Source organism: Argiope bruennichi, chromosome 7, assembly GCF_947563725.1.
Source record: "Argiope bruennichi chromosome 7, qqArgBrue1.1, whole genome shotgun sequence".
NCBI classification, from domain to species: Eukaryota; Metazoa; Arthropoda; class Arachnida; order Araneae; family Araneidae; genus Argiope; species Argiope bruennichi.
This window is the reverse complement of record NC_079157.1, coordinates 57939549-57963609: the sequence shown is the minus strand read 5'-3', so window position 1 is coordinate 57963609 and position 24061 is coordinate 57939549. Positions and strand designations below refer to the sequence as shown.

At 28.1% G+C, this 24061-nt stretch overlaps 1 protein-coding gene across 2 annotated transcripts in view; it reads left to right on the top strand.

Moving 5' to 3' along the window:
- The window catches only part of LOC129976676 (transcription-associated protein 1-like), a 273583-nt gene that overhangs the window by 61790 nt on the left and 187732 nt on the right, over positions 1-24061 (top strand). For both annotated transcript variants that reach the window (XM_056090373.1, XM_056090371.1), the window contains exons 19-24: positions 1370-1408; positions 8551-8641; positions 10114-10202; positions 10531-10681; positions 16585-16760; positions 18761-18937. In XM_056090373.1, the coding sequence (XP_055946348.1) occupies positions 1370-1408; positions 8551-8641; positions 10114-10202; positions 10531-10681; positions 16585-16760; positions 18761-18937 (723 nt within the window). The remainder of the gene's footprint in view (positions 1-1369; positions 1409-8550; positions 8642-10113; positions 10203-10530; positions 10682-16584; positions 16761-18760; positions 18938-24061) is intronic.

The following is a 24061-nucleotide window of genomic DNA, read 5'->3' as shown; positions in this document are numbered from 1 at the left end:
ATACATGGCATAGAAATATCACCTATTATTTACTAGTCACCTATGGCAGCCAGCTGGTTCACCAAAGATATTGATTAAATTAAATTAAATTTAAATTGTTTAGATATAATTTCATGTTCACGATACCATCAAATTGTCAAGCATTGAAGTTGTGTTCTTACATATGTTTATTTATTGAATGCATGAATATTTTTGGTAATTGTTGTGTAACCAAATTCAGCACCAAAATTCAGCTTAATTTTTAATTATAATTCTAATTAAAATATTAAGAAAATCGTTAAAAGGTGCAAATTCCCACTTTTTAAGATACATTTGTTTGGAATTTGGTAATAATGCTACTGGCTAACAAAATAGCAACACATCTTGTAACTTAGGCATACATTTAAAAAATAAATATTATTTGATGAGTTTAATGATGATATATGTTCACATGATACGCTTTTGTACATTATGCTATCACCTGCTCATAAAGTAAGACAATTTCTTATAGTGTTTTTCCTTTCATTTTCTCACTTTCTTGTATACAAAGTACATATACAATATTCATCATCAAAAGATTCAAATTCGAAATTTTGACAAATTTGCACATTTTAGACCTTCCCGAGCCTCGAAAAGCACATTTTTGGAAATTCTCGTCTGTCTGTGACAAAGATGACTCATAAACGCTTTGAGGTAGATGGTTGAAATTTGGTATACAATCTTTACACCAAATTTGCAGATTTTGTGTAAAATCTGTTCATTGGAAGTTTGGCTGTTCGAATATAAGTTAATTACCAAATGAAGAGAGGTAGATAGTTAAAATTCAGTACACATATTTAATATCTGCAGTGTAGAATTCTGCATTTTGAACCAAATCCAAGTACAGGTTGATTGTCTGTCGGTTTGTACTTTCAGAAACAAATAAATGCAAAAATTAAAAAACACAGTGATTTAAATATATGAAATTTGGTATGGGATTTTGTGACTGCAAGTGCAATTTTATGTCAAAATTTTTGTTTTAATTGTGCAAAGTGCGTCTAAAACACAATTTTGATTTTTGGATATTATTAATGCATGCCAGGGATTAATTGCAGAATAATTCACGAAGAATGATGCAATTGGTTCTGTAAAAATGCAAAATTCATCTCAAAAGTTAATTTTTTGTAACTATTTTATGCCAATGCCATATAAGCTGTTCTCTGGCATAACAAGTTTATTAGAGAGTATGTGAGAAGGTTTTGAAGTGCCCACTCACTCCCATTGGTTTCTTTCTTATAGATAAATGAATATATAAGTTGTGACACATTATTAATTTTTTTTGCACTATTTTTAATTTCTGGAATTATGTTTACAATATGTTGGTTCTAATTGTTTTTATTTTTAATTACAGGTTTTGCTTGATATACTGAAACAGGAACCATCATTTAAGGTAATATTATTTCATATAATGTTGATACTTTTTGTAAAATATATGTTCTTTATTTTTAGCATGGATACTGTTTTTTAATTTTCATTTGCAGATTTTTACTTTCCTAGTCAGTGCTATTTTTAAATTAAAGAATTCTTCAAGATTTTAAATTGCTAAATACTAAAGAATAATGTATATAACATTTCTGATTAATGTTAAATTGTAATATTATTAATTTATACTTAAGCAAGAATTATAATTTTTCATATTTCACATAAATAATTGCTTGATATTTTTGCTGCCATTTGCAAATAGGTGATACTAATTTAAATTTTATATAATTAAAAAAATGTAAATATAATTTTTTATGATTTTCTATGTTTAATGGCTTATTAGAGCTTAACCATTAAACATAACATTTAAGAAACATGAACTGTTAATTAAAACAATTAACAGCTATTAATTTGCTTATATTCTAATTTATATATAAATGGATAATAGTATTATTTTTGCTGTACTCAATTTTAAGTAAACTTTTTTTTTTTTTTTTTGAATAATCATCATCCATTGACAGCAACAAAACTTTTACTGTGTAGTAACATTAGTTGATTTCTCCTGTATAAGCATACATCAAAAGAAATTTAATATTGATATTTAATTCCAGTTGACACAATTGGTAAATCTGCAAAATTTGCAGTTGCACCGAGTTAAATGTCTTGGATTATAATTCAAAAATGCTTGATAAGGATTAATAAATTTGAAGGAAATGTGTTTTCAGCAAAATTTGCTATTCTGTTATATTCCATATTTAATTTAAAATTTTAGAAAATAAAAAAATAGTTCCATGAAGACCTTTAATGATAATCGGATACAGCAGAAATATGAGAAGAATTGTGAATAAAGACAATATTATTTCACTAAAAACTCACTCATTAAGACTAAGATTTTCCAAACAATCACTTAATAAAATTTAAAATATCATTTTATCTTTTTCTAAAATCTAAATGTAATTTAGCGATAAGTTAGTGTCTGATAATGAATTGCATTCATATCACTGTCTGATGCAAAGAGGGGAAAAAACAACAGCTATGTGCAACCCAAGATTGTTTTGCTTTGTATGATTTGCCCTAAATAAACAGGGTCAGCCATCTGGAGGGTATGGTGGATGATAGAGGGGGGGGGGGTCCAATATGATCAGGATCTAAAATGATATTCTGAACAATAATTGCTTAACGGAAAGAAAAGATTAAGGATTTTACTGGAAAGTCAGCAGTTTTGGAAATATATGAAATTCATAGATATATATCAATGTAGTGCAAGTGTGCAACATAATATAAACATAAGGTAAGTAGATTTATGGTTGTTTACTTCACCTACTAGGGTAGATTGCATGTAGTATTTTGATAATTCATAATATAAAATTTTTAATATTGTTTGTGCATGGCAAGGAATTATACACCTGGGTATCAAAAAAGAAAATTAGCAGAAAAAAAACTAAATTTGTAGAAATCACAAGTATAGAAAAGAAAAAAGAAGAAAAGCTAAATTTCTAGAAATCAAAAGTAGCCGTGTTTTCTTGTCTATGAAGTAATTCTGGTAATGAAATTGCTTTAACTGGAGAAGAAAGTTCCAGATAAACTACACAGTCTTGTAATGTAAATGTTGAAATTGATAAATTCATTGAAGAATAGTATATTTATAAAAATCAATGATTTAACAATCATATATCAGATTCAATCATATTATTTTTTTTCTATTTATAAATTTTATAGACATTTTTTCCCAATAAAATCTCTCTTTATGTATAAAGTTTTGTCCTAAGCAATGCCCAGCATTAAGCATTGAAGTTAGGAGCATGAAATTTGGGAAGTTATTTTTTAGGCATTAGAGGCACATTAAGAACGGAATTCTCAAACTTTTAATTCGAAGTTTAATTTTAAAAAAATAGAATTTTAATGTGTTTTCATCATAACATCAAAGCATATTATCGCATAAAAATTATATTAACGCCGTTTTAAAGGTTAAAAAATTAATAGCTTTTGAATAAAAAATAATTTTGTTTGGTTGAATAAAATTTTAGAAAAATAATTTCTGAAAAATTAGTTTTGGACACAGTTAATAACAAAGATTTTTATTATAATGAAATTCAAAATGATAATGCTTTTTGGAATCGTTGAATCATATTATTCTGCAGCTGCTAAAATTGTAGTAAAAGAAAAGAAAAAATTCTTTGCTTTTATTTAAACTTTAAAAAAAATTGTTAAGCTTGTTTATTGAATAAAATTCTTCATTTGATAAGTTTTGTTAAATTTTGAAGCAATACGATATATTTTCTCGCTCCGGCTTCAAGAATGACTGTTTTAAAAAATGTTTCAATTTGAATTTTGACTTTCTCCTATACAAAATTTAGAGAAAATATTGCAATCGTCAAAAAATTCGAACTCAACATTTTAATGAATCTCCATGTTTCATACCTCTCTGAATTCGAAAGCACATTTTCCGCAAATGTCTGTCTGTGATAAAGATAACACAAAAACACTTTTAGCTAGATGGATGAAATTTGGTATACGGTCTTCACACCAAACTTGTAGATTCCGATCAAATAACATTCGTTTAGAGTAAATCTGTTTGTCTGTCTGACTTTTCGAATACAAGTTAGCATGATAACTACAAAACGAAGAGAGCTAAATACTTGAAATTGTCTGACTTTACGAATACAAGTTAGCATGATAACTACAAAACGAAGAGAGCTAGATACATAAAATTCAGTACACAGATTTAACATCTATAGAGTAGATAACTATCAAAGTTTGAGCCAAATCCAACAAGGGGTTCGCCACATGTCCGTCTGTACTTTCAGAAATATGTAAACGCGATAACTCAAAAATATAGCGACTTAAATATAGCAAATTTGGTATGTAATTTTGTGAAAATAAGTGTAGTATTGAGTGAAATTTTTGTTTTAATCAATTAAGAAGAATGTGTCCAGAGCTCAAATCCACTTTTCGGATAATCTCAACCGCATGCCAGAGATTAATCCCAAAACATTTGCCAACGACCGCACGATAGAGTCAATATAAATATTTAATTCATGCCTAGGTAACATTCCGTAACTACTATCCAATGCCACACAAAGCATTTCCTGACAATATGCAAGAAATGCAAGTTGTGGAGATTTATTTCCGTTTTACTTCTAACTACAGAGCTGATTCTTTTTTTACTTGTTTTCGTTATTTATGAAAACTAGGACTTGTCAAAGCATTTTCATTTCTTCGGAAACTATATATATCGTTTCTTCTGTGGGCCGCGGTGGCCTGGTGGTATGGTCTCGGCTTGTGAGCCGTAGGGTTTCAGGTTCGAGACCCGATTCCACCCAAGAGCCGTCATGTAAGGGGGTCTGTTGCACGTTAAATCCGTCATGCCAAACGTCCTCCCGCTGGTGAGGTGTGGCGTGGAGAGGGGGGGGGGGGTGCCAGCTCAGGTGTCGTCCTCGTCATCTGACCGCGGTTCAAAATTACGAGATCAGTCCCAAAATAGCACTAATGTTGCTTTACAACGGGACGTTAATATAATTAAACTAAACTAAACTAATAGTTTCTTCTGCAATTTTTTAAGTAAGAATTTTTTCTTATAGATTAAATAGCAGGTTTTCATTAAATTTTAGGAACGTTAACATTCAAAAAAGACTTTTACTGCTCTTTAGAAATTAGAAGCGATAAGACAATTTCTTTTTAGTCTGATCATTTGTGAACGCTCCTATTATTTTCTATTAAAAATTATTTAAAAAACTTATTTAGAACATGACATTGTTCTATTACTAGTTTCATGGCATTTTGACCAGTTGTATGATGATAGCCGTAGGAATGCTTTAGTTTTTCGCTTTGTAAGATTACCAATAAAATTACTTAATAGAATGAGTGCTACTTAAAATGATTACTTAATACATTCCACCCCAGGCATGTTGGATCTTAATTGTTATTGCTTATATAAAAATCAAATACAAAATTTGTGGTAGAAGCTCAGCATGACATCTTAATCGGTATTTTTAGAAATGATGTATCTATCTGATATTTTATTTTTATTTTAGGAAATGTTGAAAAAGTTCACAGATCTTTATTGTTAATTTTATAAAATTGACTTAATTATTTTTTTGGTATTAATAGTTTTTTTTCTTTTTCATTTTTATGATCATTTCTAAGATTTTGTCAAATCCATAAAGGTATAATTTTACTATAGAAGATGTTGTGCAAATACAGAAATGCATTATTATAAAGCAGAAAAGAAAAAAAATACTATGCTTAGAAAATATGCAATTTACGTATGCATACTTATACAAAAGTGCTTAATTTTTGGGGCTAAAATGTTTAAAAAGTGCTTAAAAGTACTTAATTTTTGCAGCAGTTTATTACTATGCACCCTGTATAAAATTAAGAATGAGCAAAACTGATAGCACGTCATTTGAACATTTCAGAACTTTAGCCTGAAAAAAGAAAAGATTATATTCCGAAATAGTAGAAGATGAAGTTAGAAAATCTGGTAGAGGAATTTAGATGTTATTTTTTAACACTGTAATTGATACTGTTTTTACACAGACAGAAGATAGATTTAAAAATATTTCAAAACAATTCATGTTTTTTAAATTAATAATTTCAATTATTAATTTAGGAAAACAAGTATAAGAAAAATATTCCAAAAGCTTTGTAAAGTTTTATAATAAAGTTGTAAATCAAAATCTAATCCAGTAAACTAGTTTTTTTCTGATTTGAATTCGAATAAAAAGGGATGTAAATAATGCACAAATATACAATACATACTAAATAATAATTATAATGAATTATTTCTGTGTTAAAAAGTTTTTTTTTTTTACATTGCCAGTTACTATAGAACTCTTTCAGCAAATTAAAATTAATAAAGAAGTGTCTTTGTAAGAAAATAATAAGCCTATGTAATATGGGAAAACTTATACTTACTATAATAGTCATGCCAAAAGATGAAAGCATACAAGAGTGCCTGGCAGTTCAAAAGAGTCATCATTGATGTTGAACTTAGTATCTAACAGGAATACGGGTAAAGATGACATTTAAATTCAAAAACGTCAAATGTAATGTCTGAAAATGAACCCATTTGTAACTTTTATTTAAAGAACAATTATTTAAAGCTGAATTTTCATGGGAATTAAAATTTGTTGCATCTCATTCATCCTTTAATGTATTCAATGATATATCGGAGATGTTTTCACTTACGTTTCACTGAATGTGAATTAGCTAAAAAATGTATGTTAGGTCATGCAGAAAGGTCATACCTTATTTGTTAATCATCAGCTCCATGAAATTGATGGCTGAAAATCTGCAGAAATTTAGGCCCAAATACATGAATTGGTAAAAATGAATAAATAATAAAAGGTAATTTTGCTTTGTAATATTTTTTTTTGTTCAGTAATTATTAAATGATTTGTATCATGTAAAAATGTTTCATTTCATCCGAGTTCATAATTTTGTGTGGCTTGCTGTTAAACAGCATGAGAGGTAATATATCTTCCTCCCTTAATATGTAAATATTGCCTTGCCAAATTCTAGATAATAAATAAAGATTTTTTTTTTTCTCTATGTAGATATAAATCTTCTTTTAATATGCTATTTCAAATAATGCTAAATTGTTGCTTTCTCTTCTTTCATTTTCCTCTCCTTAAAATTTAAGTGCATTATAAGTAGCGCATGAATGTTATTTGTTCATTTTTTTGTATCTTGAATGTACGTACAGGGAAAACACAGATTTTTTTTTGTTGCCAGATTTCAGTGTCAGCCTTGTAGATGCATTAAAAGATTTTAAATGTAATATTTTTTAGTCTTTTATCAGTCTGCTTCCATTATTTTAGATTTTCATTCGCTGCTTTTAGCATTGATGACTTATGTGCTCTACAAAATATTTTTTTATATTTTATGTAATACCTCAAAAACTTTTTAATAGAAATTTTTCTGATTTATCATAAAAATTCAGTATTCATTTTACTTTTGAAGAGATTTAAATTACATAAATAATATTAATTAATATGTCATTTAGGTTAATACATGTACTTTTGAAAAAATTATGAACTTGAAATTTTATGCAGTTCTTTGGCTCTAAGGAATTATATCCGTGAAATATTCTTACAAACCAACTTTTAAATTAAAAAGTGTCTTCTGTACCAAAATCTGGCAAAATTATGAAGTTTTGAATTATTATTATTAGAGGACAATCAGTCAGTCTTGGGTACACTGAGAACTTTGATTGGTGTATTCACTTTGAAACAATCAATGAAATAGTTGTAAATCTCCCGTTTTTATAAGATAATGATACTCAAATTCTAATAAAAATGAATGAGTTAATATCAACTTATTATTAGTTAACTTATCAACTTATTATTAGTTATGAGTTAATATTAACTTATTCAGTTTTAGTCACAAAAGCGTGGACCTTTTATTATTAATTTTTTTTCTCAAGATTATTTTACTAAATATGATTCAAAGGACCAAAAGTCTTCTATAATATAAAATTCGTAATTCATCAGAATATTTATTGACTCAAACGGCATAAAATAATATTCTTTATATAATCTTTAGAGCAGATCTTTCCTGTAGAGTGCCAACTTTCTTTCATCTTTCTTATTAGTGTATATTTGATGAAACAATAGAATAAAATTCCATCAACAGTTGAATGTATTGTTGAAAATTTTGCTACAAAAATACTTTTAAACAGTTGTCAAAATTCCGGAGAAAAAAAAAAACAACCTAGATCGCATTAAAAAGACAATTTTGTAAATTTTAAAATGGTTAATTTTTTTTTTTTTCATTAACATTTTAGAAAATTATCATAGCTCTGTTGAATAATTAAGTACTACTCTAATTTAGATTTTTTTTTCTTTCAAAAAATTATTTCAAGGTTTATATTCTCTCTTCCCAAAGTTTACTTTATCAAATTTGATACCTCTAATTTAAGTGGCGTGTTTCTGGCAGACACATCCACTGACAAAATTTTTTTAATTATTAGTAGAGATTATACTAAATATTAAATCAAATTTGAAAATTACCATAAATTCATAACTTTTTTTTATTAAAATAATTTATATTTCTATACTTAAATCACTTTTTTTGATGAGTAGAATTTCATTATCATTATGATTTCAGGCATTTTTGGAACTTTTCTTAAATCCTACTTCTTCAAACTGGTTCATTGAACTATTTTTCAATTTTATTCTACAGCACTTGGAAGAATTTGGTAAGAATTTTTGATAATTTTAGCGTTTATTATATACGAATCATCTTTCACTTCTCTAGATTATTGAAAAATTTCTTGCTACTCAAGGAAAATATAATTATTCGATTTCTGAAGATTGAAAATATTTTTTTCTAGAATAATATTTTCTCTAAATTACAATTCAGAAAAAAATGTTAAATCTTACTAGCTGCTTTTGGCGACCAGTTTGTTTGCTTAAATTATTGACTTTTTAGATAGTTAAATTATTAATATGTGATGCATTTCTTTTTTAAAAAATTCCCCCTTATAATTTGACACAACTAAAATGCATGAATTCATTTAAAATAATTAACTGCGATTTACGAAGTGTTGTATATATTACGAAATAAAAACAGGAATAAAAATTCTACTAGGGATTTAATGATTGACAAAAGCACATGTTTAAATGTTTTGATGGAGAGTTTGAATTCCATCATAGCATTTAAAAAATTGTTTCAGATAGTGTATCAAATTGAATTAAACATATTATTTGAAGTTAAATGAAAAATTGTATGAAAATGAAATTTATATCATTAAAATAGTCTCTTTTTGTATCTTAAGACAATAAAAAAAAGCTTTTTTATAAGATAATTATTTTTGAAGATATAAGTATCAATTTTATCAACTTTAAAAACTGTTTGTTAGCATTTTTGGTATACACCCAGGATTGCAGAGTTTTAGACAGTTTTTGTACAATTGGCAGGATGTGCTTGGCGAAAAACCATAAATTGATCTTAACTCTTACCATGATTACTTATATAGCAATGATTAAGCCTATTTTTGTGCTTGAGGGAACTTTTTATTTGGAGTCTATTTCTTGATTTCTTTTATCTTTTTTCCTCTGACTAAATGTCTTCTTTGGTGATATGGCTTGCTATCTCCAGGACTCTTCTGATAATATTTTTCAGCTCCATTAATTAATTGAGAGAAACATTTGATTCAGTGCTGCGGCAAGAATGTTTAATGAATTAAGCAATCTGAAATTTGTACAATGTTTGTTTTGTATTTGACTATTGCCAATCAAAAATTAATAATATGCTTGATTTCTGTGTCAAGTATGTTAGTGTTATATATATATATATATATATATATATATATATATATATATATATATATATATATATATATATATATACATGCATATATATATATATATATATATATATATATATACATGCATATATATATATATATATATATATATATATATATATATATATATATATATAATATTTAATTTTAAATATTATTTTTTCAGGTAAGTAATTTTAATTTAAAATTTTTATTTAATAGTCTTTTTTAATTTAATTTTATAAATGTTGTAAATTTTATTTTTTAATTTTAAGAAATTTGGAAAAATGTATTTCATAAGTAGTTTTTAACAGCTAATATCATATTGTACTTTGAAATGCATTAATTTTTTATCTAAACTTTTTTGTATATGTACTTTTTAGATGACAAGCAGAACAGCCCTATCTTACGTAATGTACTTCATGATGTTGTGACTTCCATTGTGCTATTTGAGTTGAAAGAAATTCTTGAAGTAAGACTTTTTTTTCCTCTATTTGTTATAAAAGAAAACTAGAAGTTGTAACTATTTTTACAAAATTAAATTATAAGACTCTTAAAATGACTTTTTTAGGATTGGGATAACAAGAAGAATTTTGTAATTGACTCCTCTGTAAATTTTTTTCAAGTCTCATTTTAAAAAGAATAAAATCATTTTTACAATTGTGAAATTGTTGGAAATATGATTGGTTTCTGAAAATGTTTATTGTGACTTGTTGACAAATTTATAAGTCATGAAATTCTTGAAAATATGAATTTTATTTATTTCTGACACTTAATTTTATGATTTGGTATTTTGACAGGTTTTCCTTTTGCGTATAGTTAAAAAGTGTTTGGAATTGGCACCAACTGCAAAAGAGCCCTGTAATTTCTTGAACGTGATTGGAAAAATGCTCTTACCTGTCAGACCTGATTTTGTTTTTCTACATTCCAGCTATTTATCAATCATTCAAAGTAAGCATGATTTTAAACCATTAAACATTTGTTATTATGTAATTTTAAAAACAAATGCTAGCATATATTTTCTAAAAATCTTACTCCAGTAAAAACATTTGCATGTGTTAAGAGACATAATTTCTGGTTCTTTACTTACATTTAACTACTTTTTATCTTTAAAAAATGTTCAAATGTGTCTATATATATATATAAATATATATAATTTAATCTTATTTCTACTCAAAGGATTCAAGAATCATTAAAAGCAAACTAATCATTTTTTCAGCCAGTAATACCAAAATTAAAGGCATTGCATACTTATATTTGAATTTTGGAAAACACCTACTCAACATGATATCAAAAACTTTTTTTTTTTAAAATTCTAGTTGTTTACAAAAGTTTGCTTTTATTTATTCCTAAAATTATGATGATATGCTATCTGGCAATCAGTAGGAAAAGGTCCAGTTGTTTGAAAACAAAAAATGCATACTCAGGAAGATGCATGATGAATAATAAATAATTTTCCTAATTAACCCTTTTAAATCCTCAGCTCATTTAAATTTAGTTCTTTCAAAATCCAAAACAGCTGGAATTAAAGACTAATGAAGATCATTTCAAATAGGAGAAAGGAAATACTTAAGTGTTTATTTGCATCATTGGGAGTTCTTGCGCAGCCGTGTTTCTAATATCCAAATCCTTGTTTACTGTAGAGAAATGGTTTACAAATTATAATTATACTTTATAATTTTACTGGAAGTTTCATTTTTTACTTTTGTATATGTTGTTAACTTGTAATTTACTAAAAGGCAAACATAACTTTAAATTTTTATTTACCTTTTTAGAAAGTTAAATGGAATGAGTATATTTTATGAAGTTATGGGAACCATTATACTGGCTCATGAATTAATCAATATTTATAGAATATAATGCTCTTTACAATTTAGCAATAAGAACTTCATTAACAAACATTTTTGATATTATAATGATTTTTTAAGTAAACTTTCAGCCATAACATGTGTAAATGGTACTAATTAATTCTATGTAAATAGGTGCGTGATGTGCTGTGAATACATTTTAATCATGCAGATAAAATTAAAACTTTTATATTAGTACGTTCTAGAAGTTCTGGTATTTAAAATATTTTGGAAGAATGAATTCAAGTAGATTTATTTGTGTAATTATGCATTTCTGGCATTGTTCATATTAAGACTTGCATGTAGATTACAAATCTCGTTTTACCACAACCTCCAACTATTGCTGCTTGTTGCATTTTTTCCAAAACTGAGAAGCAAATTCTTCATACAAGAAAAAGGGCACAAAAGCCAAGATCAGGATATGTTGGTTGTGTACATAAATATTGGAATATTATTTTGACAATAACTTCCCACCAATAGAACTTTTGACCCTGTGGTTATTGTGATGGAACTTCCATGATTGGCACATCCCAGCAATGAGAAATTGTTAATGTCTGTAATATTCATAAGCATGCATTGTACATATTTAAATTAACTAAATCTGATTCTGTCCAGCCCTCACCTTTTCTGTAAGGAATGGAATATTCATTTACATTGTCAATAGTATCTTCTAAATTGGGGAGGTTATGGTGAGGTGAATAAAGTCCAACTAGCTGGATAATTGCAAATGAATTCTCTGACCTGTCCTGAGCCACATGGATACATTTGAATGACTGGAATACCACAATAGCATTGGCAAGAACTATGGTTAAGTCCTAAGGTCCCTCGCCATCTGCAGTACAACCCTTCCGAAAGAGGTATATTGCTTTATTAGTAGGGGGTAGCCAACCTCGCATTATTTTTGTACTTATCAGGGTGTCAAGAATCAAACATGATACTAGAAGCTTCTCATTCTCATATTTGAGATGCCCCCAATGTGAGTTATTACAAGCTAAATAATTGAAAATTCAGAAAATGTATTAAAAAAATTTGATGATTTTAACTTCAGAACTACTTTTTCAAAACTTGTTGGCTAAGACAACTTCCCGAATATGAGGCAAGTTGTAACAGACATGGGGTAAGTTCTAACAATAAATACAACAATATTCAACATTATTTTCTTGTTACCATTCTTTTATTAATTAAATTAATTAAAGTACTTAATGCATTTGATAGTTATTATTGGCATAATGGTAATAAATAATATCAAGTAGTGTGCTTGTAGTAATGTGATAGGGATAAGATTCTTTAGTCCATCAGAATAAGACATTTTGCATCAGAATTGTAGTTAGCCCAAGTAGGTGATAAATTGCTTCTTATCGCACACATTTTGTACACTTATTTTTGCAAATTAAACATTTTAAGCCAATTTTTCTTAATCAAATTTATGGGCCACAGTGTCCTATTTGTAATTCCTTTATCTCAGGGTTGTAGTGCTTCTGGTTTGAGCTCTGATTTCACCGAAAATCCGCCATGTAAGAGGGCTTAATGCTGGGAAGGAGGATTAAGGGAATGCTCACATTAACTGTAAAATTAACTACTTCACTTACCATAAAAAGTTATTTCGCTTGAAATAAGTAAACATAATAAAATTAACATCTCCCTTCATCCTTCTTCTGCTATACTTAAGAATTTACATTCTACTTATATACAGCTATTAAAAACATGCTTCAAAACGTGATTGGTCATGATTTCATAGTCAATTCTTAATGACAGGGGTGTTTGTGCTCCGGGGAAACCCCGGAATTCCGGGGATTTTGAACTTCGATGCCCGGAAATTCCGGGGATCGTCGTTCAAAAGGAAGTAGGAATAATAATGAATTATTTATTTTGATCTGGGTAATTTTGTTTGCTTTGAAAGCAGAAAACGCAAGCTCAGTGTGTGTGGCGAAAACTTTTCCTTTCTTTCTCCAAAGGCAGTGATAATGCGTGAAAAGGGGGAAAAAACTTCTTTTTTGTTCTTTCCTTATTGCGAGTTATGACTCATTCCCCCGGTTCTCGGACATTCTCTTCTGGATTCTTTTCGGCAAGTAGGCGCGGCAGAAAAAAAAGGGTGAGACTTCGTTCGACCAGATGTGCGATAACGTGACTCTGGGTTCAAAGGTCTTATCTCTCCTGGCGTGTCGCCAATAAGTAGAGAAGGGGGATTTTTCGCCGTATTAGCTATTTGTCATTGATCGCTTCGCAACTTTTTTTTCTCCGCTGTGTAAAATTTTCGTTTCATTTATTGATGCACGTGTAAATTTTTCGTTTCGCTTATTGAAATATTTTTTTTATTTATGTTCGCAAGAGAATTTCACTTTGAAATTTCAGCATATGAAACAGAAATTACCCCTTAAAAATTCATATCTAATTAGTTTTACAGCATTAGATCCAGAGCTAAGAGGTAAAACCAGTACAATATTAGCTTTTGAAAAATTATCATCTTTTATGTTCCATATTTTTAGTGATAATGAAAAGTCAAAAGTAGAAGCTGAAATAAGGTTATACCATAATGATATTGATATCACCAAAGAAATGCTCTACACATCTGATGAAAGTGGAAATCAAGTCAAGTGTACAATTGATAAATATTGGTCTAAAGTTTTTAATTTAAAAGATGATTTCACAAATGATTATAAGTATCCTACATTGGCTAAATTGGTCAAAGCCTGCCTTAGCTGCTTCCATGGCCCATTAGTGGAAAGTGCATTCAACTTAATGGATACACTTGTCACTGACTATAGAACCTCTCTTAAGATTGATTCCCTAGATGCAGTGCAGACTATTAAATATGATTTAATGGCTTCTAAAGAAACCTCATGTGAAAAATATGGCTCAAAAAATCCAATGACTGATCCAATTCACAAAGATCTCTTACTGAATATGAACAGAAGTTGGAAAACATATCAAGAGGACTTAAAAACATGGATTTCAGATGAGTCACCTATAAAAGTCTCTGAAAAACCTTCTACATTAGTAGAAAAGCAAACTGCTTCTACCTCTGCATGTGCTGTTCTCGAGGAAATTTCTTCAACTGTAAATGAGGAAAATAAAAGTCAACCTTCCTGCAATTATGAAGTTCACCACAAAAGAAAGACAAGCCCACAAACATCAGAAAATAAAAAAAAAAGCAGCAGAAATTAGATAATTTTTTTTTAAAGAATTAATTCAGGTAATTTAAAATATTTGCATAAAATGTAGTAGTTTATATGTTTGAAAATTTATGGTTATTAATTTTGCAAAAAAAGTAATTCATTGAACTTTTATAATTAGGTCATTCAATACTTCATAATTGTAATTTTTCATTTCTCCCCCCCCCCCCCTTCTCGAAACTCCAAAATGCCGGTAGTAAGTCCGTAAAAGTTTCAGGGGATTTTTGGGGTCCCACAAACACCCCTGTTAATGGAAGTGACATCACAGCTATGAAATTTACATAAAATAGAATCAATTCAACTCAATGAAAACAAAGAGTGCATCTACTTTAATGAGTTGAATGAAAACAATTTTTAAGGCATGAAAAAAGCATATTAAAGGCAACATTTAGGGTGTGGTCAATGCATACATGTTGTGGCTGAATAGTTTAATTCCCTATTATTCCCAATATTCACAAAAGAGAAATAAAAGGACATTCTGATCTGGCACCATCCACGTCATCTAACTGTTATTCAAAATTAAATTATCTGTTTAGATAATATGCTATAAAATAATGTATCATTGGAGTTACTGCAAACATCTCTGTAAGCAAAACTATCCCTCCTCCTCTTTTCCAGAATCTGAGTGTTAATTCAAAATGCTGTTTGCCTATTTTCTTATGTTTTTTCTTTTGGATTTTTTTTCTTTTAAGCTTTTTCCTAATACTTTCTTCTTGTTTTCATTTTTTATCATGTATACTGTGATGCTCTTTTTATCTTGCTTCTTTATTAGGTGGGTAAGTTAAAAAATATTTAAGAAAATCCTTAAATTTAATTTTTTTTTCAAATGAACTTTTGTTATGCAAATAGAGATCTATTATTTGAAGGTGCCTGCTCATATTTAATATTATTAATATTGTCTTAATTACATAAATCAAATGCAAGATAAATCTTGCTATTTATAATGTATTACAATTGCCCCAAGAGTTTGTTACAATTTGCACCATCACATATTTCGGACATTTTTACTGATTTATAAAACGATATTGTGATTAGTAAAAAAATTAAAGCAATCTTTTAAAACTTAATACATAGACAAAGTATATAAATAAAAGCATTTTTAAAGAGATGAACCATCTTATCTTAAATTAAAATTCACAAAATATATTTGTTTCCAATTTCTAGATAAAACAGAGGATGTGTTTGCAACTTTTCAGACTTGTTTCAGCTGACCACTGACAATGCTAATGTGATAGAGCCTACTATAAAAATCATGTTTAGCAAAAATTCTGATTGAAAATCACCATGTATCATGTGTGTTACAACTTACATTTATTACAACTGGCACCTGTCATTTCATATATATATATATATAATATGATATCAACAGGATGTGGCATTTCATGGAATTCTCGGAAAGAATTTCCAGATTTCATCTCTTTTGAAAAATAAGACTATAACTTTGCATTTTTCAGAAACCGTTTTATTACCAAATGGTTTCCATCATCAGGGAAGGGGGAATCATTTTCTTGGCATCCATTAAGAATCTCTGAAAATCTGTTTTATGCCATAAGTCTATCATGGTAGAGGAATGTTATAAGATATTCCTAACTGTATATTAATGTAGTTATGATCTGTTTGTGCTTTTCTTCATATAGTGAACTTGAGATATAACTGATTATGACAGTTAATTCAATAGATGGAAAACAGAATTTTTTAATTTTAATAAATAATCATTTCTAGTTGCATAGCGATTTTTTTTAAATTTTAGGCCGTTTGTGATTATATGAAAAGTATTTTTGCAATCTTTATAAATGTGCAGATTGTCAAAATGTATTATTTTGTCTTTTTAAAGCTCTGCACTTTTGGTACAACTCAGCGACCAGTCCTGAATTCTCGGCTCTTGCTTTAAAACTAAACCTTACAATTTTACATAATTGCAACGTACTGTGGTTGGAATCTAATATATCACTAGTGCTGACACTAATTATTGAAGTCCTGAATAAAAATTTTCCGGATCTTACTTCTGAAGTAAGTTTTATTCATTTTGAAGTTTCATTAAATACTTAAAGTTTTTATAGTTCAAGTAAAAAATAGTCTAAAAGTAACTCTTAACTCTTTCTAGTCATTTATTTTTGGATGAATGGTGGCATTAGCTGTCAGTTATATATGTTTATCAGTTTTAAGCAATATGCATCTGCTATCAATCTTTTACTGACTTAACAGTGTAATTTGTAGAATGTTGGTTATATTGATGTTGGTTATTTAGTTTAGTTATATTAACATCCCATTTAAAGCAACACTAGAGCTAATTTGAGACAGGCCTCGTAATTTTGAACCTCGGTCAGATGACAAGGACGACACCTGAGCTAAAATTTCCCTCTCCACACCACACCGCACCATCGGGAGGACGTTTGGTCTGACGGATGTAGCATTCAACAAACTCCCTTACACGACGATTCTTCGGTGGGGTCGGTTAATGAACCTGAAACCTTATGGCTCACGAGCCTAGATCTTACCACCAGGCCATCGCGGCCCCGAAACTTTCTGTAGTTGATTTTTGCAGAACAAATTATGTCAGAGTCTAACGACGTAAGCACATTTGTGCAATTTCCAAGGATAAACCTGATTTTTAATGTTTATTTACGCTACAAATGGGATGATATACGAGACATTGATCAATAAACAAAAGAATTTTTCTTTTTTGTATTCTCACAGACTTACCTAAAAATGTCAAAAAATCTCAAAACAGGAAAGAAGTCATTTAGGATTTTTTGTTTGCTCCATATTTTATTGATAAGTTCTTTGCGTTTTTAAAACATTGTGCTTGATTGCCTCTTCTATCACAAGTAGCTGCAAATTTTCAGTTGCATTAAGCAAAACTGTAATAAACATTCTGCTTTTTTTCCCACCAAATAATTTTTATTTCCATAGTAAGTATTTGGTTGGGCTGTAAGCCATGAAACAATCTTGTAATAAACATTCTGCTTTTTTCCCACCAAATATTTTTCATTTCTATAGCAAGCATTTGGTTGGGCTGTAAGCCATGAAACAGTCTTTCATCTGCATTGTAAATTTTGAATGGCGAATATTCTTCGATTAGTGTAAGTAATTTTTCTTCCCAATTTTTTCATACATTTTCATTTACTTCTGCTTTTATTCCAAACACTTTCTTTCAGATTGAATGGATATTTTCTTCAAATTACCATTAGATGCAGAAAAGTCTCCCATGTTATGCTTTTTGCAAGTTGGAGACCTTTTTATCAATAAGTGGCCCTTTAATGGTTATTTTCTTAGCATGAATGATGTTGAAGTTTCCACTTGGTCAGATTCTGGGACAGAAAGAGAAGTGGCTTTCAATTACCTAAATTTTCAAAGATTTTTTCAACACCTTCTGCAAATGCTTTTTTCAATTTCTACTTGTTGTTTAACAATTGTTGCTGATGTTAACTTGGGCATTCTGATGAAGCATTTTATTTTTTTTTAAATTTTTGTCAAATTCAAATAAATTGTTAAGCTTTTCACTCAGTGAAAATTGTTTTCGTTTCTGACAGTCTGTCCTGCTTTACAGTGTTTTAAAAATTAAATGTTTTCAAAGCACCCAATACGCCTCACATCTCAGTGTTCTGGAGAAAGATGAGATAAGAAAGAAGTTTTCTGTCCTATGCATGTGACAAATTCAGTACTCATTTGCAAAATCTTGCTCATTTCTCATCTGTTCTGGATAATAAAAAAAAAAAAAGTACTGTAGATATTTTTTTGAACATTTTAAAAAAAGTTTGACCATTGAAATAATTCATTAATTTAAGTTTTATTGTTATTTGTTAAATAAACTTTTTTTTTGCCTTCATTTTAATTTCAAAAGAAGAAAAATTCACTAAATTTGATAAACAGTGGTTTGTTAAATAGTAGGTCTGACTGTAAATAGATTATTATTTTTATATGTTACTAGCTATATTTATCAGCATCAGTGCAAGTGTTTATGAAAGCTTGTAAAAAAATTTATTTCACAAAATAAATATTTCATTTAGGCTTGCAGGATTCTTGAGAAATTTCCTAAAAGTACTATGGATAGTATATTGCCACCTATCAAACTGGAAATAGCAAACTGCTTGCAGCAGGTTTTGGCATGTGAGACAGGTGATAATGCTAAAGCTGCGTATAATTTATTAATCAAGTACTTCAGCTCTGAGCGTATTACAAGTCAGGTAAAATAGTTAATTATTAATAGTTTATATTCAAATTAATTTTAACATTATTTACTTTTATAAATATATCTAAATTGTGGTATTTCCTTCAATGTCACTAAGTATATTTTTAATAAATTATTGTGTACTTTGAAAATGACATATTTATTTCTTGAAAAGTGATTAAGATTATTTGTTGATTTTTCTTTTGCGTTTTTGTTGAATTCTTTCTTAATTTCAAATTGAATCAATTCATTATAAGTATAATAGTAATATTGACCCTTTTGGTTTTTAGCTTTTAAAAATGTGTGATTTTTGCATAAAATTATTTGTTTTTAATTTATGGTATTGTGTTTGTAAGTTTGTCAGTATTCAAATTTCCCTGTTTGTTGAACATCTGTGCAGTGGATTTGTTTTCATAAAATGTTGATGTAGTTAATGAGGCTGTTTAATATGATCATTCTAATATTTAAGAATATTGATAACATTAACCAATTGATATTGATTACTGAATTGAGTAATATCAAATATATTTGTATGACATCAAGAGAAAATAAGAAAGAAACCCTTACTTCAGGGTTATATTTAAATTTATTTTAAAAAAATCATTAATTGTTATTTATTGATTATTATTTACTTTATTTGATTATTTACTTTTCATTTGTAATCTTGTTCTTATTTTTTAAATTTGTTGAATAATTTCTTATGTTGGATTTCAGATTAATAAACGCTTCATTCATTTTGAGATTCATTCATGGATTTAAGATATTTGTATTCTGTAAATTAGTAATGTTTATTGCTAGGTCTTGCTTACAAACAGCTCATGATTTTTTAAATATTTTGTAAACATGAAACTGGAAAACTTTTAACTGCATTGCAGTGTTGTGTTGGCTCATTTTGAGTAAATTGTCATACTTGTTCAGAATTTCATTTTTTTTTCTCCCTTCATTCTCAAATCTACTCCTTTTGATTCATTTTGTTTTTATAATTCGATCTTAGATAGCAGTACTTTATGGCTGTTCAAAACATTTCAAACCTGATGTGACATTATACCTATTTGTTTAAACCAATCCAGATCTTTCTAAACAAAGCAAAAGGATATGAACATCCCATGAGAAAAATTATTCCCAAATATTTCCTTATAAGTGGAACAAAAGACTTAAGAATGTCAATTGTTAAGATTGATTGAAAACGTTGGATCAATTAATTTACTCCATATTTGATAACAAATTATCTAGTAATCAGGTTAAAGTGAATATTTTTTGTACATTGGAATATGTCGGCTTGAGAACAAAGAATTTTGATAATATAAAGCAAATGATAACATTAAACCTTGATCACATTAAGCAACAACCGCTGTTTATGAAATACGTGCTGAAAATCTATCTTCATTTGCTTGACAAAATCGCTTGTGTATAATTAATTCTTTATGGATAAAGAAACTTGAAAGTGAAAATTTTCTTGCATGGTGGTTACAAAAAAGAGTAAATATTCTAAAAAGAAATTTTCTGATTTGGAACTGAAAACATTATTGGAAAAGTAGTATCTCATTTCCTTTCAGATGGCAGCATGATAGAATATTGCTTCTTTTATGGCATTAATTTTATATTTAAAGTATCCCTTTTTTACTTTTATGTGGTTATCAAAAGCATTGGAATCAGTTCAATTGTTTCAGTGCTGCTGTTAATCATGTTGATATCTAGAATTTTGTCAAAAGGTCCAATATGTTACTACAGTTGCTGGGGGAATCTACAACATTCTATTAAATTTATGCTATTTTCTTTCAAATGCAAATAACTATTTCTCTCCCTACCTTCTTAGTTTTAAGTTATTAGAATCTAAAACAGTAAATAAATGAATTATAAAAATGAGGGTTCCAATCAAATCTTAGAGAAATTAACGCATATGTTTTTATAGCCTAATTTTGTGTTGTGGTTAGTTTAATCTTCTAGTATTTCTCTACACCCCCACCCCCACCCCCCCAGTTCTAATTTATCCATGTGCCAGTAAGTGAACAAGTGAAATAATTTAAATTTAGATTATACTAGAAATAAAGCAAAAAAAAAAAAAAATGTGGCCTATTTAAAAAGTCCTCTTTAATATTTAACAGGATCATTCAAATTGCTGATTTAAGAATAATACTTTCATGTCTTTATAATGAAAAACTAATTCTAAAGGGAACTATGATTATTTTCCAAGCATAGGGATGTATGATGATGGAAATATTTTGTATGTGCTATAAGGGGGAGAGTTCAATTTTATCAGAATGACATGGAGACACTGAAAATCTTTGAGATAAAATATTCTAGTTGTTTATTTCATTTTATCATTCGATTTAATATGATTTTTGGCTAATAGTTACATTTTTCAATGTTATGTGAAATGTAAATTGAGTGATTGACACATGTAATCCAGAAGAACTAAAGTGTAAATGTTTGGAATGTTAACATTTTTTTTATAGGAGGAGACACTTACAAATAGCTAACTTTAAAACAACAACAAAATAATAATGATGAACCTAAATTGAGAAATTATTTTCCATACTAATTTTTTCCCCCTTCTGAGGTTCTAAATTCAAGCTTTTAAGTATATAAAATAGATTATGTTGAAATATCCTTTCAGTCATTTTGCATGAAAGTTTGAAGAAGGGTTTGCCAATTCATTTGTTTTCCTTATTATCTCCCATGATATGATTGAATGAGATCAATCTTAATAAGGCTATTGAATTGTTAAAAAAATTATTAAAATCATTCATATAGAAAATTAAAAGATCCATCAAAAATCTTTTATTAGATATCTATTTATTTTATCAAATACAAAATAAAAATTCTTACCCTTTTTTATTTTTAATTCTTATTTCTTTAATATCTCAAGACAAAAAAATAAAAATAAAAGTTAACCATATAGCTAATCAATCAAAATGCTGCATCATTATTATGAAAGTTTAATTAAAAATAATTTTTTATTGCGATAAGATATAGTTCATCAAAATTGATTTGTATGATTAAAGTAATATTAATACTAATTAGCTATACCAAAGAAAGAGAGTTTGAATTTCGAAAGTTTTCCTTCTCCAAATTTTCATATATATCTTCGTTTTAGTCGCTAAACCTCATTAAACTGAATGTCATTTATTGTAGTCATTGCCTTTTTTACTTTTTCATATACACAGTATAGAGAAAATATTTAATCATAAAAAAATTCTAATGATTGATTTAGATCTCCCCGAGTTCGAAAAAAACATTTTTGTCTTTATGTCTTATCTATGTGACAATGGTAATTCAAAAATGTTTTGAGCTGGACTGATGAAATTTGGTTCACAATTTTTACACCAAGTTTGTAGGTTTGTCATATTTTGACCTTTTGTCTGAATATGAGTTATCATAATAACTACAAAAAGAAGAGATTAAAATATAAATAAGTGAATGGCTAAATAGATAAAATTTGGTACACAGATCTGACATCTAAAGTTGATATTTTGTTGATTTGTATTTTATCATACTCATGATCATATTAACACATTAACTCAAATATGTAAGATCTTAAATATATGAAATTCAGTATATGATTCTGGAATTACATTTGTATTTCTATGTCACATTTGATTCGATTCAATTGAAGACAATTTGACTAAGATTCAAATTCAATGTTTGAATACCTATTGCTGTATGCCAAAGATTAATCATCAAAAAATCACCAATGATCGCACAATAAATTATGTAAAAAATGCTAGATTCACACTAAAGATTAATATTTCATAACTTTTGCTTGCCAATCTCATCCAAGACATTTGTGCATGAAACCCACGATTCACAGTTTTATTAAGGATAATGCTTTTACTAGACTATACAAGGAAGTTTTGAAAAAGGCACTTCATTGATTTTGATCAGAGCATTGACTTACACTCGTTTGTATAAATTGACAAGTGATCATACCTTTGACAAATGTCTACCAAAGTATGCTACATTTCTAATGGTAAACGATGCACTAATTTTTTTCTTATAATTTTTCGTTTTTGATTTATTATGCACATATATGGATATATATTTGGACTGGCCACCAGACTCTTCTTAGACATATTAAATTTAAAAATTGATAGATATCTTAAAATTTCTTGATAAATTCAAACACAAAAATTCACTTCTTTAGTTCAATATATTTTTAAATTCTCATGTTCACAGACAGACAGATATGATATCAAATATGTGTATGTGCATGTTTGGATTCATGTAGTTCTGAAAAGTAGAGATCCATCAAAATCTCAAAGTTGATGATTTTACAGAACTCTTTTAAACTCAATTCTTGTAAAGGTAATTTAATCACCTTCAAAATCAGCTTTACAGCATACAGAAATTATTCATTGTTATTCAATGCATCATTTTTATGAAAACATAGGAAATGATTATTCTCAATATTCCCAATGTGTATGCTGACATCAATCTATTCCATACCCTGATCTTATTCAATCCAAACATCAACTACCAGTTAATGCTCTGTATAAGATTGAGAACTTAAATGTGATTTAAGAGCCTTAACTTTGTGAAATTCCATCCATACAGCCTTTGGCTGGGATGAAACTATAATATAAGTTGCATTTGGAATCAGTTGCCTCATTGGTATTAATGGTTGCTAAAAATCTCAATTGAATGTTTTATGTACATGTGTCTTAATGGCTTCCTAGTCAAAATATTTTAAATTTTATAGGAAACAACTTTTTCTATTCATACTATTCCTTAGAATATTTTGTTCTATGTTCTATGTATTTCTCTGATTTTCTGCAAATATCTTAATATTTCAAATTGTACCATAAAAAAGAGCAACAATATTTAAAAATGGGTTCAATTTAAAAACTTTTCATTGTAGCTTGATTCTTAAGTTAACCAGTAACAAAATTTTAACGCTCTTTTTACAAACATTGATTGAAATCTGTTCATAGAAGTCAAATATTCAATGTCTTCATCATCAACAATGGAAAAAATGCTATTATGTAAAATGAAAAATAGCGAAATTGATGCGAGATTTGCTTCAATGCTGAAATATGATGTAAAATGTAACATTATATAATATATATAAACATTTCAACTGTATTGCGAAATTGAGATTGTCAGAGTACATGCACCTAACATAATTTCCCTCCTATCCTAG